General features: G+C 45.8%; 1 protein-coding gene across 4 annotated transcripts in view; it reads left to right on the plus strand.

The window, feature by feature from the left end:
- FKBP15 (FKBP prolyl isomerase 15) overlaps positions 1 to 19762 on the plus strand; it is a 337919-nt gene that overhangs the window by 142924 nt on the left and 175233 nt on the right. For all 4 annotated transcript variants that reach the window (XM_033960334.1, XM_033960337.1, XM_033960335.1 and 1 more), the window contains one exon: positions 7905 to 7944. In XM_033960334.1, coding sequence (XP_033816225.1) covers positions 7905 to 7944 — 40 coding nt within the window. The remainder of the gene's footprint in view (positions 1 to 7904; positions 7945 to 19762) is intronic.

Genomic DNA, 19762 nt, shown 5'->3' on the forward strand with positions numbered 1-19762 from the left:
AGGTGCCATATCTGGGTGTCCAGTCCATCACTTTGCTGACCCCTCCCACGTCCAAAAGGTCTTTTCCTAGGCGTTTTTGACTTGGACAAATATTTGGACGAAAATGTGGTATATCCAGCCTGGATGATCAGATGGCTGGATGTATAGTTAGACGATTTTCGTGGAAAAAAAATTGTGGACTGTGACAAACCCAGCACCAGCTCTAGTTTTGACTCTGGTAAGATCCGGTGCAGAAGAGCTGACCAGGTTGATTCTGGCGGTCAACTTGAGGCTGACTCCTCTTGCCCCTATAATCAGAGCAATAATGGTATGGAATAGAGAGTTGCGCGGGGACAGAAATCCCACCCGTCCCCACCCGTCCCCGCCAAAGTCCCACCCGTCCCCACCCGTCCCCGTGAGGACTCCCACCCGTCCCCGCGAGGAATCCCTCCGTCTCCACCCGTCCCCGCGAGGAATCCCCTCCGTCCCCACCCGTCCCCGCGAGGAATCCCCTACGTCCCCGCCTGTCCCTATAAACTACAGAAATAGTTATTTCATTTAATTATGCTACTGAATTAAAGGCTCTGGTAGAAACCCATTTAAAAATAAGCAAAAAGACTTTATTAATTTGGAAATATTAATTGGGAAGAATACATACTTTGTAAACGGGTTTCTACCAGAGCCTCTAATGTTTATAAATTTTTATCAACACAACTAATATACTACTTTATCCTTAAGCAAAAAAAAAAATAATAATAATTTTTTCCTACCTTTATTGCCTGGTTTCTGCTTTCTTCATGTTCTCATTCAATTCCTTCCATCCACTGCCTCTCTTCTCTCTGTGTCTTCCATTTGCTCTGTTACTGTGCCTCTCCCTTTCTCCCCCCTCCCAAATTGGTCTGGCACCCATCTTTTTCCCTCCGCTCCCCCCATAGTCTGGCACCTCTGTCTTCTTCCCTGCCAGCGTCTTCTTCCCATTCCCTCTTCCCCGTTTCCTTTCAGTGTCCTTCTCCCCCACCATCTTTCCCATGTCCTGTCTGGCAGTATCCTTCTCCCCTCTCTGCCTTCCCCATGTCCTTTCAGCGGCCTTCTCCCCCCTCTGTCTTCCCCATGTCCTTTCAGTGGCATTCTCCACCCCTTTGTCTTCCCCAGTGCTTTCAGGGTCCTTCCCCCCCCTTTCTCCCGTTTACCCCATGTCCTTTCAGCGTTCTTTTCCACCCCTTTGTCTTCCCCAGTACTTTTAGCGGCCTTCTCCCCCCTTAAGCGTCTTTTCTTCTCCACTCCACCTTTCCTCCCTCCCTGCCTCCACCTTTGTGGCGCTTTTGCACCCGACCGACAACAGAACAGGCCCGGTCGGACAAATCTCCCTGTCCTGTAGCCGCGAATCTAAATTACCTTCTTACAGCAGCTGGAGTAGTGAAGCTGCTGTAAGAGGTAATTTAGATTCGCGGCTACAGGGCAGGGAGATTTGTCGGCCGGGCCTGTTGTCGGTCGATCGGGGGATCTTACCGGCTGTGCACATTCTCCGGTGCGGTCCGCCCCCTCCCCCCTCTTTCATACGCCATTGCCTTCTTCCTACCTGCCCTGCCGCACACAGCCGACCGGAAGTCTTCCTGATGTCAGCGCTGACGTCGGAGGAAGGGAGGGCTTTGCTTAAGCCCTCCCTCCGACGTCAGCGCTGACATCGGGAAGATTTCTGTTCGGATGTGTGCTGCGACAGGGCAGGTAAGGAGAAGGAGACTACCCTCGCGGCTCGACCAACCCCGCTGCGATCCAACCCCGCAGGAACCCCGCGACCCTCGGAGGCGTCCCCACGGGATCCCCGTGACCCAAAGGGGGAACCCGCGGGTCCCGCGGGATTCCCGTCATCCCCGTTCCCGTGCAGCTCTCTAGTATGGAACAGAGGCAGGCAGACTGGCAACAGCAGCCGTCAGGCTATAGGGCAGCTAGAGAAGCTACAAGGAATTTAGCTGCACCAAGTAAACCCAGGCAGAGAAAGGCTGCTTTGGAACCAAAGCCTATCCCCCTCTAAAGGCTGAAGGGGATTGGCTCTGAGCTGCTTAAGAGCAGACTGATGCAAGCAGCAAGGAGAGGAGCGAGTGACCAGGGTGAGTCACTCCCACAGCCCAAGGCAGGGCAGGAGCTGTGGAGCCAGGCAGCAGAGCCAGAAGTTCCAGATTGGCCTATGCAGGAGGTGGAAGAGTTCCTCCCCACCTCAGGCTTCCAGTTTCCTAATGGTGTGGAAAGCATGGAGGTACAAACCGCTGGTCCTGTGATAGAAAGCCAGGCAGAATCCATGGACATTGAATGAGAAAGAGAGAGAGTGAGTAACTGTGAAACAGTTGATGTTTTTTTTTCTCATGCTTTCTTTCTGTGGGAGGAAAAAAAAACAAACCTGAAGCATTTCTATGTGTTTTAAGCTATATTATTTTTGATTTAAGCACAATACTTACCTGAATGCTGCCACTGGATTTACTTAAAGTAAAGTTTGGGCTAGAGAGCCTGAGAGTGGAATAAATGAGTTTATTTTTGAATTGTGGAAATCCTGCTGTGGCTACCGTTCCTTGGAAGCTAATTAGCTAATCTCTCACAGCTGTTTTTGCCTGCCATGAGATAGCTGAAGAAACGCTGGGGTTTTTGCAAAGCTGTGCTGTGCAAGGCTGTGCTGAGGCTTACTGCCTGATAAGATACATGATATTGCCTGTAGGAAGGTTTTGTTCTGAACTTTGCCTGACTGCTGAAAGTATCTGTTTCATGCCTCTGACAAATATTGCTGAGAAGAAATGTAAAGCATGTTTGGGATATCATTGAAAATGCAGGACTGTAACAAAGTACAAGATTCTGGACAAAACAAACCCATATAGGGATTTTTGACTTTTGTATTTTCTCATTTTCCTTTGACTTTATTTTTGGATGAAATACTGCAGTGTCTTTGCTTTGTATTACACTGTTTAGACCGCTAAGGTCAGAATAAACACCTTATTTTGCCTTGGAGCATTTTGTCTGAGTGGTGGTGTTTTAGGAGGTCATATTTACCTTTCTCTCCCCGGCCTAAGCAGTCGCCTAGTGCCAACCAAAAAGTCCTGAAGATACCCCTGGTTAAAGGGGACACGCCAGAATTCCAGTGTTTGTCACAGGTTAGCTGTGCTCTGAGGAGTGTTGGTGACAGGACGTACTTTTCAAAAATGTGCCTTTGCTTATGTCTGACTTTGGATGACTTGCCTTTGTGTTCTCCCTGCTTCCCCGACACTGCAAAAGCCAGGCCCATGCAAGCTCCGGGCCCACAAGCCTCTCCCCCTGCCTCCCCACGACATCAATTCTGACGTCGGAGAGGAAGTTCCGGGCTAGCCAATTGCTTCTTGGCTGGCCCGAAACTTCCTCTCCGACGTCAGAATTGATGTCGTGGGGAGGGGTGGAGAGGCTTGTGGGCCCGGAGCTTGCATGGGCCTGGCTTTTGCAGTGTTGGGGAAGCAGGCTTAAATCGGTGGTGGTGGCTTGGGGGGCAGGGAGAGAGAAAAACAGAAAGAAAGAAAGGGGGAGAGAGAAAGAAAGACAGAAAGAAAGGGGGAGCAGGGAGAGAGAAAGAAAGAAAGAAGGCAGAGAGAGAAAGAAAAAGTTTGGGGAGGGAATGGAGTGTGTCGGGTGGCAGGGGCCAGGCAGGGAGAGAGGAAGAAAAAGTTGGACTCATGGAGGGACAGAGAGAGATGTTGGTTGAGGAATGGAATGAGGGCTGGAGGAGAGGAGCATGCAGGAGGCAGAAAGAAGGGAAGAAATATTGGTTGCATAGTCAGAAGGAAGTGCAACCAGAAACTCATGAAATCACCAACAAAGGTAGGAAAAATGATTTCATTTTCAATTTAGTGATCAAAATGTGTCCGTTTTGAGAATTTATATATGTTCTCTATATTTTGCACTATGGCCCTCTTTTACTAAACCGCAATAGCGGTTTTTAGCATAGGGAGCCTATGAGCGTCGGGAGCAGCGTGGGGCATTCAGCGCAGCTCCCTGTGCTAAAAACCGCTATCACGGTTTAGTAAAAGGGGAAGGAGTATATTTGTCTATTTTTGTATAGTTGTTACTGAAGTGACATTGCTTATTTTAAAGTCATCTGCCTTGACCTCTTTGAAAAAAAAAACACCAAATATAAATTATAATTAACATTTTCTCTGTGTACAGTGTGCTTTGTGTTTTTAAAAATATTATTGTTGGTAGATCATTTTGACTTGGTCATTTCAAAAGTAGCTCGCAAGCCAAAAAAGTGTGGGCACCCCTGGGCTAAACTATTGTTCTGCTCAAACAACTAAACAGTACTGTTAACAGCCAACAGAGGCGTCAAAGGAGTTCAGAACTACTCCCACAACAGGTTATACATATATACAAACTCTTATTAACCACAAAGGGTTGACTACTCTCCAATAAATAGATTGGATAAGCAGAAGGAGACTGAATCTGAAACTGAAACAGGCACAGTAATGACAGGGTGGGTGTCTAGAATGTCTCACCTATCTACTAGAAAAGAGCTTACCAGGGTAAGTACATAATCTCCTTTTCTAGTGCAATAGGTGAGACATTCTAGACCAGGGATCTCAAAGTCCCTCCTTGAGATCCGCAATCCAGTCGAGTTTGAAGGATTTCCCCAATGAATATGCATTGAAAGCAGTGCAAATTCATTGGGGAAATCCTGAAAACCTGACTGGATTGCAGCCCTCAAGGAGAGACTTTGAGATCCCTGTTCTAGACCATAGGGACATATAAAAGCAGTTCCCCAAGAAAGCTAGGGGGGCTTGCTGCGCTATCTCCTAAGACCAAGGACCCAAATGGCAGAGTCCTGTCTGGCAGCAACATCCATTCTGTAGAAATTGGCATGCTGCGGCCCTGCAAATCTCCTCAGGAAAAACAGATCTAACTTCCATCCATGAAGAAGCTACACTCCTGGCAGAAAGTGGCTTAACATAAATAGGGGACAGTTGCCCCACAAGAATGTAAGTGGACTAAATGGCTCTGTGGATCCATCTAGATCATAGCCTTAGAAGCAGGAGAACCCCGCAGAATAAAATGAGCCACCACAACAGGTAGTCAGAGAGCAAAACTCTTGAAAGACCCACCAATAATGCAGGAGCATCCTGCGCACATCCAAGTCCTTTGGCAGACGATCCTGAGATTGAAACCCGTCAGCTGAACAACCGGCGAACATACTTTCCGGATGGACATGGAAAGCCAAAACCACCATCTGCAAAAAAAGAAGGAACTGTCTGCTCTCAGGAACTCGGAGCAAAGGGTGTCGACAAGACAACGCCTGCCATTCGGAAACTCTACGGTCCTAAGAGAGAGCAACCAGAAAAAAAGCAGTCTGGAGAGTTAAATCCCAGAGAGAAGCATCTCTCAGCAGTTCAAAAGGGGCCATGGCAAAGCCAGACAGCACTACATTAAGGTTCCAGACTGGTCCTCTTGAACACCTTCATCGAGTTTTACAGGATCGATGTGACAGCCAAGCAGGATGCTGCTTTTGGTGCCTCTGTTTTGGCAGCAGACTCATCAGTCCCACCCTGAATTTTCAGGACTGCTCTGTTATATTCCACTTGTCCCGAAATAAAGTGGGATTGTACAAGAAAAAAAGATACAGGTTCTTACCTTTGCTAATCTTCTTGTAAATCCACACTTTATTCCGGGAACCCTATACCTTGCTGATTCTCTGGTAGTCTACCTTTACATGTACTGGTAAGCTGGATTTCTGTTTTCTGACTAGCACTCGACCAGCCTTCATAAGAGTGCCATCAGAATGGGTTTAGCACTTAGTTTAGGGGGGGGGGGTCCTTAGTTCAGATGCCCCCTTCTGACAGTGTCTCGTTATAGCACTGTTTTGTCGTTCAGGTTTCTAATATTTCATAACCTGTTCTCTCATTTTTCATTGTTGCTGTTTTGCATTTGTTAATATGAGCAGAATTGACTTACTTGCTGGGGAGTTTCCCCATTTACCTCTCTCTTGTTGTTATCCTCTACAAATGTTCCTGGCTGTTTTAAGACTAACTGATGTTCACAGGGACAGTGATGAGGTAAGAGGGGGAGGGGTTTAAGCCTCTGAAATTTGAGGCTTCCTATAAAGTCCTGGCAGGTAAATGGAAATAACCCACTGGTCCCGGAATAAAGTGTGGATTTATAAGAATGAAGATTGGCAAAGGTAAGAACCTAATCTTATATTGCTGCTTATCCCAGTGGAGGGTGAGTTTTTAAATGACGTTTTTAGTTTCATTTTCAAACATGTTTTCTTAGGAATTATTTAGGCCATGTTGGGCTCTTGTCTCTTAATGTATTTTTCTTTTAAGGCTACCCTTTTTTTCTAGGCTTCTATCTGATTCATCACCACAGGCATTTCTTAATTATGTGGGCTATCCCTAGAAGTATTTATATATAATGTCCATTTTTTTGTGCCTTGCACTTTTGGTATAAACTTTGATTCCGATCTTTAATCTTTTTTATTTTTATTCTTCATTCCTGTTGTGTGTTCATGTCTTTTTATTGGTGTTTTCTTTTCTCTTTAATACATTTCTCTCGTTTTTCTCTCGTCTGTTCTGAGCGGATCATATCTTAAATTTAAATTGTATTTCTTTTGGAGATTTCATGTGGTCTGTTTAACAATCATTGGCGTCATGAGATCGCCACCTGCTGGGTATGACATTTTTTCCAAATACATCTCCCCCTCCCAATTCACGGTTTGCCCAATCACGAATTTGGTTATTCGTGATTATTTTGCGCCTTGCTTTTTAATTTAGAAACGTTGCTCCAGGAGGGAGGCGGGGGTGGATCAGAGCTGGCCCCAAAACTTATTTGCGATTTTCACTATTCGCTGGCCGGCTCTGCCCCTAAGCCCCGTGAATATTGAGGGTCTGCTGTACTCAACTTTTATGAACTTCCATCCACTATTCACATGACATTATTCTTTCCATTTTATTCACACACATTTTTCCTCTTTAAACACTACACTTTCATTTATAAACCTTATGTACATAAAATGACAGTTTACACAAAATTTCATGGTTGCATGATCTTTGGCTGTATATTCTTGGGTTCATTTGTCTTGCTGATATTTTTCATGTAACTATTTTTTATTGTTCTTTTCATTTATTACATTTTTGGTCCATTGTTATACTAATATTAATAATTCATCCTTTAGATGTCAATTACACCCCTGAGGCAGGCTCAAATGCTGAAATACGAACCGTGTTGGGTCCACAACACACAGTGAATATATGATAAAGACTATTGTATTAAGATTTCAATAAATATTTACTTTTTAAATTTATCTCTGGTTGATGTGTACAGTTCCATCCCCACTCGTACGATTTTCTATTGTCTTTTTGTGGGGTTTAGTTCTTTGATTTTTTCTTTACAGTTAGGCTATGAGTTTTCCTGTTCACTATGTGTTATGCCATGTCATCTTGCATTTGGTCAGCAGCTACCATAAAACTTGAATCTCTGTGAGCAAACATGCCTCCCAGTTAGTATATTGTTTTAGATCCACCACTTTCTATGTTGCAGTCATTATCACTGTTCCAAATATTGTCTAATGTTCAGCAGAATTGTGTTAAGAGGAATATCCTCTTGCTTGATAATCCTTGGTTTCAGGAGAGCTCTGGTACTAAGCAGCCATTCTGGGCTGTGACATCACTTTTCTCTCCTTTCTGTAGTTTAGTTGTATAGGCCCTCTAGCCTCTGATTTTGCAGAAATGTAAATTTTCATCTTACTCTACAAGTAGTTAATAAGCCTTTACCTGATTGGTAGTAGCAGGCCATATGAGCCAAGAAAGCCAGAGAATCCATTTTATATACCTTGATTTTAAGTCTGTTTTCTAACAGGTGCAAGAGACAAGTATCAGTTGTTGACCATTTTCCCAAACACTCTGTAAATGTTTCTTTCCTTGCTTTAGGGAGACTGCTGTTCAGGCCAAGTCCAATTCTGTCAGTGAGGTAAGTGTTAAAGCACTGACCAAGAAATAAAGCAGCAAGAGAAATAAGTGTTATGCATGACTCTTCTGACAGATACTATAGTAGGGTTGCATATTCCACACTAGAATCTACTCAAAGCAGATTACAAGATATTGAACTACATTCATATTAAGTGTATAGAGGAAAATTCCTTGCTATACCTTGGTGATATATAAGGGAAAGTGTTTGAATTTAGCTTGTGTTTTTCAGTTGTACCTCAAGGTAAGTTACCTACTGTACCTGAATGTATTTACCTGTTCCTGCATGACTTACAATCTAAGCTCATATCTGAGCAATTGAGAGTTAAGTAATTTGCCCATAGTTGCAAGGAACCTCAGTTGAATTTGACTTGGGCTTCCCTGGTTCTCGGCCTCCCGTTGGTTGGGGGGGGAGGGGTTGACTGTTGGAGATTTATTTTATATTCTTTTTGAAATGTGAGCTTCACATTGCCAGTTTGTGTCTTCTGTACCTTTGTTGTGCTGAGCTCAATAAAAAATTATTTGATAATAAGGTAAGGTCAGTTGGTTTCTGGTTGACCTTGCCATTGCAAGTTCCTTTTGTCTTCTGTTTGTTGTTTTCAGTAGTTTGGGGTTCCCATACATCTAATATAGTAAAGCCCTTACCCGCGCATGCGCTGTTGAAATGGCGTGATCCCTGCCACCATGATTACTGCTTCCGTGGCCGTGTTCTATGTGCGGCACATGAGCAGCAGTGGAGTCTGTGGCGGTTTGATTTGCGGCATGTAAGTGGAGCCTGCAGCGCCGATTTTACCCATTGCCAACATCGTGTGAGACCCGGGAGGAGAGGGGAGGAGGGGATGAGAAGCGCTACTGATGGCTGGCCTACTACAGGACAGGGGGAGCAGGGAAAGGGTGCTGCTGGATGGGGGGAAGGAAAAGTAAGGGAAAAGGGCTACTGCAGGACAGGGAGAACGGAATGTGTGCTGCTGGACAGGGGGGAAGTTAAAGGAAGGGAGAAAGTCTACTGCATGACAGGGGGAGCAGGCAAGGGGTAGGTGCCCAGGGAAGGGGGGAATGCTGCTGCTGCACAGGGAAGAGGGGGGAATGCTGCTGCTGTACAGGGAAGAGGGGGGAAATGCTGCTGCTGCACAGGGAAGGAGGGGAATGCTGCTGCTGCACAGGGAAGGGGGGAAATGCTGATGCTGCACAGGGAAGTGGGGGGGAGAAGGGAAAGAGGGCCAGGGAGCAATCTTGGTTTGCTTTGGGGGGGAGACAGAAGGGGGGTCATGGAGAGAGACAGAAAGACAGGCAGTCAGTGCACGAGAACGAAAGACAGACGCACAGAAAGACAGCGGGCAGGGAGAGACACAGAAAGAAAGAAAGACAGACGGGGCCAGAGAGAGAGAGAGACAGACAGAAAGAAAGATAGACAGCGGGAGGGAGAGAGATAGAAAGAAAGAAAGATAGACAGCGGGAGGGAGAGAGACAGAAAGAAAGGAAAAAAGAGACAGGGGCAGGGAGAGACACAGAAAGAAAGAAAGACAGACAGACATATATTCTAGCACCCATTAATGTAACGGGCTTAAACACTAGTGAGAATATATATCCTGATTGTTCTCTGAGAACATCCTTCCCACTTCCCCTAGGAGTTGTATTCTTTTAACTTTGATATTGTATTGCTGTTCCTTTGTATTCATGTCAAACAGGAATGCACTTGAGTATGTGCAGTGCAGTGCAATGCTGCCAAAGATTTCTTAAAAATAGAGTGCTGAGTAGCATCCACACTAAGGCTCTATTAGATAACATTACCTATATGTAAAAATACATGTCCTGCTGGTCTCAGAGAATTCTGTTACAGCTATCTAGTAGTGCAGTAGGTCTGTGTTGACAGAAAGCTTCTTAGTTTTTTGGGGGTGATTTCCAAGGGTTATGATCAGCTTCCATTTGGAGCCACTTTCCAGTTTCTGTCAAGCAGAGAAGAGAAGTAATAGCCAAATGGCCTGTTGGAATTTAGCTTAAACCTTTTTTAGTAATGGTCCAAGCCAAGTTAAATTCAGATACAGTAGAGGTATATCCTGTACTTGCAGGACTCGGTCTACTGTATATACCGGTACTCGAATATAAGCAAAGGTTTTTGGTCCAAAAAATGAGGGTCTCTGTTTAATTTGGGTCAGCGATGTCCTGCCCCTCTTCCTGAATTTGTTGCAGGCTTCTGCCGGGGCTGCAGTGAAACCTGGTGGGCCAATGGTGGGCCGAGACAGGAGGGATCCATTCCACCTCTTGTCGTGGCCAACACTAATATTAAACTTTTACCTCCCTCCCCCTCCCCAGTTTACCTTTTAAATGGTCCAGCAGTGGGCTATGACAGCAGAAATCCATCCCGCCTCCTGTCCAGTGGCGTACCACGGGGTGGGGGGGCGGTCCGCCCCGGATGCATGCCCCAAGGGGGTGCACAGCCGGCCATCCTCCCTATTCTGCCGCTGCTGCTTTCCTTAACCAGCAGCAGTGGCAGTAAACAGGGGAGCCCGCAGGTGCTCACTCCGGCGTTATTCAGCTTCTGGCTGGCTCCCCTGCTCAAAGCTGCGGGCGTCGGTTCCTTGCGCAATCCGTGGCTGCATCAGAAGCGTTCCCTCTGATGTCACAACATCAGAGAGAAGGCTTCCGACGCAGCCGCGGATCATGTGAGGTGTAGACACCCGTGACTTTGAGCAGGGGAATCAGCCAGAAATGCTGGGCAATGAAGAAAACTGTTGTTGCTGCATAGGGAAGTGGGGGGGGGAGGCATTGAAATGTTGCTGCTGAACAGGGATGGGGAGGTGTATAAATGTTGCACAGGCAAGGGGGAGACATGCTGCTTCTGCACAGGCAAGGGGGGAAGAAATGCTGCACAGGCAAGGGGGGAGAAATGCTGCTGCTGCACAGGGAAGGGGAGAGAGAAATGCTGCTGCTGCTGCTGCAGCAGCACCCAACTGGGGAGAGAGTGGGGAGGAGGGAGAAGAAAGACAAGGGAGAAGAACCAGAGATGCCAAGTCCATGGGAGGGAGGGAAACGAAAAAAGGAAAAGAGATACCAGACCATGGAGGGGGAGGAAGAGATGCCATGGCATGGGGGGAAGAAAGGGAAGGAGATAGAGATGCCAGACCATGGTGTGGAGTGGGAAGGAAGGTATACCGATCAGTGAAGATGAGTGGAATAATTCCTCTATTATTTAATTTTCGTTGGCACATCACAGCACAGCATAAGACTTTATCACATAATGAAGGTTTTTTGCCAGTGAGGTGAACACTCGACCACCTCTTTGAGCCGTTTTGGTGAGGTGGGAGGGCCCTTTCTGAGGCTTTTTCCTTCATTTTTTGGATTGAGTTAGGTCTATGCTGTTCCTGTCTTACATTTTTGGACATCTTCACATTCAGTGTTGAAAGTGTTTACTCTAACATATGCTAGGTATGCCACTGCTCCTGTCCCAGCCAATTCTAAGAATCCCTGGTTGCCCAGCGGTGAACCGTGGCAGGAGTGACCTTCCTTTGCTCCTGTCTATGCAGAGCTGCTAGCTGAATGGCTGCCGCAAGTTACATTACATTACATTACAGATTTCTATTCCGCCTTTACCTTTCGGTTCAAAGCGGATTACAATAAGAGTTGTGGAGGGAAGGGTTACAAAGTTAGATCAGAGGTAGTTTCTGAGAGAGGGAAAGGTAGGATCAGGGTTAGGGGAGGTGTTCATGGTATTAGGCTTTACTCTGAAATTTTTTGAAGAGTATAGTTTTTATATCCTTTCTGAACCTCTTGTAGTCAGGAGTTGATGTCGGTAGGATGGAGACTTGGTTATCTAGTCTTGCTGCTTGAGTGGCTAGTAGGCCATCATAAAGTTTTTTCTGTTTTACTTCCTTGATTGTGGGGTGAGTGAAAGGGGTGTGTGTTTTTCTATGCCTGGTAGAGGTAGTTTGGATAAAGCGGTTGTTTAGGTAGGTTGGGCTTTTCCCGTTAATAGTTTTAAATAGTATACAGTAAAATTTGAATTGTATTCTTTCTTGGATTGGAAGCCAGTGTGAGTTGATGTATGCCTCCGTGTTGTGATCATATTTCTTCAAAGAGTAGACGAGTCTCAAAGCTGTATTTTGAGTTGTTTGTAGTTGTTTAATCATTATTCCTGGGCAGGGGAGGTATAGGATGTTGCAGTAGTCGAGTATACTGAGGATTAGTGATTGTACTAGAAGCAAAAATTGTGGTCTTTCGAAGAATTTTCGGACCTGTCTAAGGTTCCTCATGACTGTGAACGATTTCTGTATCGTTTTGTTTATTTGTGTTTGCATGGTGCATCCCCTGTCAATAGTCATTCCAAGTAGTTTTAGGGAGGTTTGTAGAGGGTAATTGATAGAGTTGATTACTAAGTTGGTAGTGGTAGGGACTTTGTTATTTTCTAGGAGGATGAATTTAGTTTTGTCTGGGTTGAGTTTCAGTTTGTGATTTTCCATTCACGTAGTAACTGTAGCTAGTGTTCGGTGTAGTGTGTCTGTCATTGCTAGCTTTGGTTGGTCAAAGGGTATGAGGATGGTGATGTCATCAGCATAGCTGTAAGAGGTTAGACCTTGTTTGTTCAGGTACACGCCGAGAGAGGCTGTATATAGGTTGAAGAGGGTAGGGAAAAGAGGAGATCCTTGTGGGACTCCACAGGGGTTGGACCATGGGTTGGATTTTTCTTTGTCTGATTTTACTTTGTATGATCTGGATTTTAAGAAGCCTTCAAACCATGAGTATACTTTGTCTGAGATGCCTCTAGTGTCCAAAATTTGGAGAAGTATGTTATGGTCAACTAGGTCAAAGCTGCTGTCAGGTCCAGCTGTATTAGTAGCATTTTTTTTCCAGTGCTGAGGTGTTGTCTTACTGTGTCGATAAGGAAGCCTAATAGTGATTCAGTCCTGAAGTTAGTTCTGAAGCCAGATTGCGTGGGATGGAGTAGGTCATGGTCTTCGAGATAGTTGTTGAGGAATTTGGCTACTAGCCCTTCTATTAGTTTGATATATAGAGGTATTGAGGCAATTGGTCTGTAATTGGATGGGTTATCTGTTGGACCTTTAGGGTCTTTTAGGATTGGGGTGATGATGATTTCGCTGAGATTAGTTGGGAAGGTGCCATCTGTGAGCATGGTTTGTATCCAGTGTAGGAGTAGGGTACGGAACTTAGTGCTCGCTGATGATAGGAGATAAGGTGGGCAGTGGTTGAGTTCACAGAATGCATGGTTGTATTTCTTGTAGAGTTTGTTGAATTCGGTCCAGTGTATCTTAGGTAATTGGGACCAAGTTCTGTCTGCAGCGCATGATTCTTTTTCTGTGGGAGGTGTTATGATGTCAATTAGGTGGGCTGGGTTATTTTTGAGGGAAGCTCTGGTGTTTGTGATTTTATTCTTGAAGTATTCTGCAAGGAGAGAGGCTGAAGGGGAGAGCTTATTGTTTGTGGTCATATAAGGTTTGGTGTTCGTTAGATCTTTTAATATTTGGAATAGTTTTTTGGTGTCTTGGGTTTCCGTGCCTATTAGGTTAGTATAGTGTTTTTTTCTCTTTTCTTTTAATAGAAGTTTGTATTGCTTGTTCGCTTTTTTCCAGGAGGTTTTTATGTGGTCTAGATTGGTTTTTCTCCATTTTCTTTACAGACGTCTACATTGTCTCTTGAGTGTGAGTAATTCGTCATTGAACCATTGGTCTGAACTTCTGCAGGTTCTGGTTTTGGTTCGTAGTGGGGCTTGAAAGGAAAGGATAAGTTTTCTGTCTTTGTCTATGCTGGAAGTAATCAAATGCAGAATGTTCATGTTTACTCTCTTAATGGTTTGGGAAGAGGTCATTTAATTTATGTTAACGAAGTTAGTTGTCTGAGACAATGAAGGCTCAACCCCCCACAGCTCTTGACACCTTTAAGATTTAAACAATGAAGTACATATCCTGCTCATTCATCCCCCCCCCCCTTTTCTGGTGTTGATTACTTCTTTGAAGCCTATGTATCCTGTCACTAGATATGGTCTGTACTTACGTCATCTGCTAATACCACTGAAGATATATAAATGAATGCAGACTGATAATAAAACAGGCAAAATCTCTTTAGAAAACTGTCTACCTATCTTTCTTTCTAAGGGGAATTGCCTCCAGATGACAGAGTGTTTTGCAGGGCAGTTTCGGGACCAAGAAACGGATCTTGTTCGTTTCAGGGCTAGTTCGTCGAGGATGTTATTGCTCAGTTTGCTCCAGTGTGTTAAGAAGTCTATGGGGTTGTCTTCTTGGATTATTTCATCTACTTTTGACCAGAATATGGTAGGCTCGATGTATTTGCGTGCTGTGTAGGTTGTTGTTTTGGATGTAAGTTTGGTTTTGTTTTTGGTCCAGTTAATTTCGAAGGTGTATGCGTGGTGATCTGACCAGAGGGAAGGGGACCAAGTTCCAGTAGGTGTTTGAATTTCTAGATTGGATGTTTGGTGGGACATGAAGGCTGCAATATCAAGTTGGTGCCCTTTCTCATGAGTCGTTTTAGGGTTTAAAATTTGGAAGGATAAGGCTTTGAGGAAGGACAGGAGGTCCTGTGCGGGTTTGGATGAATGGTCTTCAAGATGAAGGTTTAGGTCTCCTAGGATAAGGTTGTGTGTAGATGTAAGTGAGTATTGGTATATGAAGTTTTCAAAGTCAGGCCTAGCCCAGTTTCCCGGTGTTATATAGCAGAGCATGCAGTTTAGTGAGTTTTTTAGTGTGGTGGCTGATATTTGACATGCTAGAAGGTCCATGTGTGGGGTGGATGTCTTTTTTAGTATGTTTAGGGTTAGGGAATCTTTAATTATGATTGTTAAACCTCCTCCTCTTTTTTTCTCTCTGCAAGTCATTGTAATTTTGTATCCTTGAGGGCAGACTTCTGTGATTCTAGGGTCTGTGTCTGATGTGAGCCAGGTCTCTGTGAGGAAGAGGCAGTCTAGATTTTCGTTTTTTAACCAGATTTTATGAGGTCTGGTTTTGGGCCTAGGGCTCTGATGTTTAGGTAGGCACATTTAAGAGTTGTGGTTTCAGTATGGTGATTCTGATTTGTTTTAGGGTAGGTGAGAGATTTTGTATTCTGGTGAGATTTGATTTTAGGTTAGAAACATAGAAACATAGAAAAAAGCAGCAGAAAAGGGCTATAGCCCACCAAGTCTGCCCATTCCAAGTATCCTCTCCCCTGAATTTACTCCCTTAAAGATCCCACGTGAGTATCCCATTTTCTCTTAAAATCCGTCACGCTGCTGGCCTTTATCACCTGGAGTGGGAGTCTGTTCCAATGATCCACTACTCTTTTGGTGAAGAAGTACTTCCTGGAGTCGCCATGAAACTTCCCTCCCCTGATTTTCAACGGATGCCCTCTGGTGGTCGAGGGTCCCATGAGCCAGAAGATATCATCTTCTGACTCGATGCGTCCCGTGATGTACTTATATGTTTCAATCATATCTCCCCGTTCTCTTCTTTCCTCAGCCGCAATTTTTTAAATCTTTCTTCATACGTGAGATCCTTGAGCCCCAAGACCATCCTGGTGGCCGTTCGCTGAACCGACTTGATCCTCAGCACGTCTTTTCGGTAGTGTGGTCTCCAAAACTGAACACAGTACTCCAAGTGAGGCCTCACCATGGCTCTGTACAACAGCATCATAACTTCAGGTCTCCTGCTGACGAAACCTCTGCGGATACACCCCATCATTTGTCTTGCCCTGGAGGAAGCCTTCTCCACTTGATTGGCAACCTTCATGTCTTCACTAATGATCACTCCTAGGTCGCGTTCCGCCGTGGTCCTAACCAAGGTCTCACCATTTAGTACATAAGTTCTTCGCGGGTTTCTCTTACCCAGGTGCATTATCTTGCATTTTTTAGCATTGAAGCCTAGCTGCCAAGTAGTTGACCATTGTTCTAGCAACAGTAGGTCGTGTGTCATATTATCAGGTAATAAGCTTTTGCCTATTATGTTGCAAAGTTTGGCGTCGTCGGCGAACAGTGATACCCTTCCTCTAAGTCCTTGCGTCATATCTCTTATGAATAAGTTAAATAGAATCGGGCCCAGGACCGAGCCCTGCGGCACTCCACTGATCACGTCCGATGCTTCGGATGGGGTACCGTTCACCACCACCTTCTGAAGTCTACCGCTCAGCCAATCCCCAACCCATGTAATTAGAGTGTCTCCTAATCCTATCGATTTCAGCTTGTTCAGTAATCTTCGATGAGGGATGCTATCAAATGCTTTACTGAAGTCCAAATGTACCACGTCCAGTGACTCTCCGGCGTCCAGTTGTCTAGTAACCCAGTCGAAAAAGCTAATCAGATTAGATTGGCAGGATCTACCCTGGGTGAACCCGTGTTGGTGTGGATCACGCAGTTTTTCTTCGTCTAGGATTGTGTCAAGATTCTGTTTGATCACACTATAGATGTGAGACTCACTGGTCTGTAGTTTGCTGTCTCTGTCCTGCAGCCCTTTTTGTGGAGTGGGATTACGTTGGCGGTTTTCCAGTCCAAGGGGACCCTTCCTGTGCTTAGGGAAAGATTGAAAAGAACAGATAATGGTTCTGCCAGGACTTCCCTTAACTCCCTGAGCATTCTGGGGTGTAGGTTATCCGGTCCCATGGCTTTGTTTACTTTGAGTCTTGATAGTTCGTCATAGACGCTACTGGGCGTAAATTCGAAATCTTGAAACGGGTCTTTCTGGTTATCTCCCGTCTGCAGCTGTGGACCAGCTCCCGGCGCTTCGCGGGTGAACACTGAACAGAAGTATTTGTTTAGTAGTTCTGCCTTCTCAGAATCTGATTCCGCAAAGTTACCGTCCGATTGCTTCAGGCGTACTATCCCATCTTTGTTTCTTTTCCTGTCACTAATATAGCTGAAGAAAGATTTATCCCCTTTCTTAATTTTCCGTGCTAGCTCTTCCTCCATTCGGAGTTTGGCTTCTCTGACTGCTGTTTTGACAGCTTTAGATCTGTCTAGATAGTCCTCTTTCGCCCCCTCTCTGCCTAAATGTTTGTAGGTGATAAATGTGTCTTTTTTCTGTGTTGCTCTTCTTCCCCATGTAGTTGTTATGGGGTGTTGAATGCTTGTTTGGTGGTTAGGGTTTCTGTCTGATGGAGCTCTCCTGTTAGGGTGATGTGTATTGTTTGTAATTGAGTTGGTGGGAATGTTGGGTAGATTGTTTGCTTCTACCTTACAGCTGGAGATAAGAAGGATTATCAATAGGAGGATCTGGGTGTTTGTTTGTGGTGTTAGCTTTATTATGAAGGTTGGAACAGATGGTAATAGGCAGCCAGTGATTAGGTTGTTGTTCATGTACTTTGTTTGGGTAGGAGTATGAGTTGTGGAAGGAGATATTAGGAATGGAGGTTGTGGTAGAGAGGTCTGGTATGGATGTCTGGTCTCTTCTTGGTCGCTTCGCAAAGGCGCTCTCGCTAAGGCGAGCGCCTTTGCCACGTGCCTTCGATGGCGCGCCGAACGGCTGCGCACCGTTGAGCACTGAGCCTTTTAACTGGCTCAGCGGTGCACCATTGGGAGGGAAGGGGCGGAGTTCGCTCCCACCCCCAGATTGAGTCTTGCTCTGCTCCCGCTCTGCCCCGCGTGCTCCCGGTCCGTGGAGGGGTTGTGGAGGTCCGGCGAAGAGGTAACAAAGGCAAAAAAGTAAAACCAACGAAGTTTAAACCTTGGGGGGATCCCGCTGAGCTTTCCAACTGGCTCAGCGGTGCACCGTCAGGAGATGAGGGGCGGAGTTCGCTCCCACGCCCAGATTGAGTCTTGCTCTGTTCCCGCTCTGCCCCGCGTGCTCCCGGTCCGTGGAGGGGTTATGGAGGTCCGGCGAAGAGGTAACAAAGGCAAAAAAGTAAAACCAACGAAGTTTAAACCTTGGGGGGATCCTGCTGAGCCTTCCAACTGGCTCAGCGGTGCACCGTCGGGAGGGGAGGGGCGGAGTTCGCTCCCACGCCCAGATCGAGTCTTGCTTTGCTCCCGCTCTGCCCCACGTGCTCCCGGTCCGTGAAGGGGTTGTGGAGGTCCGGCGAACAGGTAACAAAAAATCAGTCAATCAGCTAGCGGCTCTGCAGGGGCAGGAGTGAAGGAAGAAGGTCGCTCCTGCTGCGGTTCACCGCTGGACCACCAGGGATTCTAAATATACACGGGGAGACGGGAGGGAAGTAAAAATTCTTAGAATTGGCTGGGACAGGAGGTGGGAGGATCTCTGCTCTCTGGACCTACCGCTGGACCTCCAGGACATACGGCAGGCCCGGTGGAGGCCTGCAAGGCATAAGAAAGGAGGGGGGAAGGGGTACAGAACCAGGGAGGATGGGGTAGGGCAGAGACTGGAAAGGGGAGAGAATGAGTGAAGAGGGCTGGATGCAGAGCTTGGCAGAGCAGGGAGAGAGGAGGAACAGGGTGCAGAGCCTGGCAGTGCAAGGCACTGCACTTGAATATTAACCCCCAGTTTATATCCTCCTTTTTTTTTGGGGGGGGGGGGAAGGTTACCTTGGTTTTTATTCGAGTATATACTGTAAGCTTGTACTTGAGGCAGTGGAGGATTATGCAACTTGCTTAAGATCATAAAGAGCAGTAGTGGGCTATCAAGACTCAAGGTGAACAAAGCTATGGGACCAGATAAACTACACCCCAGGGTGCTCAAGGAGTTGAGTGACGTCCTGGCGAAACCATTATCTGCACTCTTCAATCTTTCCCTAAGTACAGGAAGAGTCCCGTTGGACTGGAAAACGGCTAACATCATTCCACTCCATAAAAAGAGATGCAGGATAGAGGCTGCGAATTACAGACCGGTGAGTCTCACATCGATAGTGAGTAAACTTATGGAAACATTAATCAAACACCAATTGGATACAACCCTGAACGAAGAGAATCTACGAGATCCCCATCAACATGGATTTACAAAGGGAAGGTCCTGCCAATCCAATCTGATCAGCTTCTTTGACTGGGTAACAAGAAAGCTGGATATGGGGGAGTCCCTGGACGTCGTGTACTTGGACTTCAGCAAAGCGTTTAATAGCATCCCACACCGCAGGTTATTGAGCAAGATGAGTTTGATGGGATTAGGGGAAACATTAACTGCATGGGTTAAGGGCTGGCTTAGAGGTAGACTTCAGAGGGTGGTGGTAAATGACGGAGGTGATCAGCGGAGTGCCGCAGGGCTCGTTCTTGGGCCCAATCTTATTTAACATCTTCATAAGAGACTTGACTGAGGGGCTTCGAGGTAAAATTACATTATTCGCCGATGACGCCAAACTATGTAACATAGTAGGCAAAAGCCCAGTACCCAACAGTATGATGCAGGACCTACTCTTACTGGAGCATTGGTCAAAGACTTGGCAACTAAGTTTCAATGCCAAAAAATGTAAGGTCATGCACCTTGGCAGCAGAAATCCATGCAGAACTTACACCCTAAATAGACCCTGGCAAGGACTGCAGCAGAACGAGACTTGGGAGTGATCATTAGTGAAGACATGAAGACTGCCAATCAAGTGGAGAAAGCTTCATCCAAGGCTAGATAAATCATGGATTGTATCCGTAGAAGTTTCGTTAGTGTAAGCCCAAGGTCATAATGCCGTTGTACAGATCCATGGTGAGACCTCATCTGGAATACTGTGTAGAATTCTGGAGGCCACATTACCAAAAAGATGTGCTGAGAGTTGAGTCGGTTCAGAGAATGGCCACCAGGATGGTCTCAGGACTCAAGGGTCTTCCGTATGAGGAACGGCTGGGTAAGTTGCATCTATACTCACTCGAGGAATGCAGAGAGAGGGGAGACATGATTGAGACGTTCAAATATGTCACGGGTCATATCGCGGTGGAAGAAGACATATTTGTT

This window comes from Geotrypetes seraphini, chromosome 10, assembly GCF_902459505.1.
Source record: "Geotrypetes seraphini chromosome 10, aGeoSer1.1, whole genome shotgun sequence".
NCBI lineage: Eukaryota > Metazoa > Chordata > Amphibia > Gymnophiona > Dermophiidae > Geotrypetes > Geotrypetes seraphini.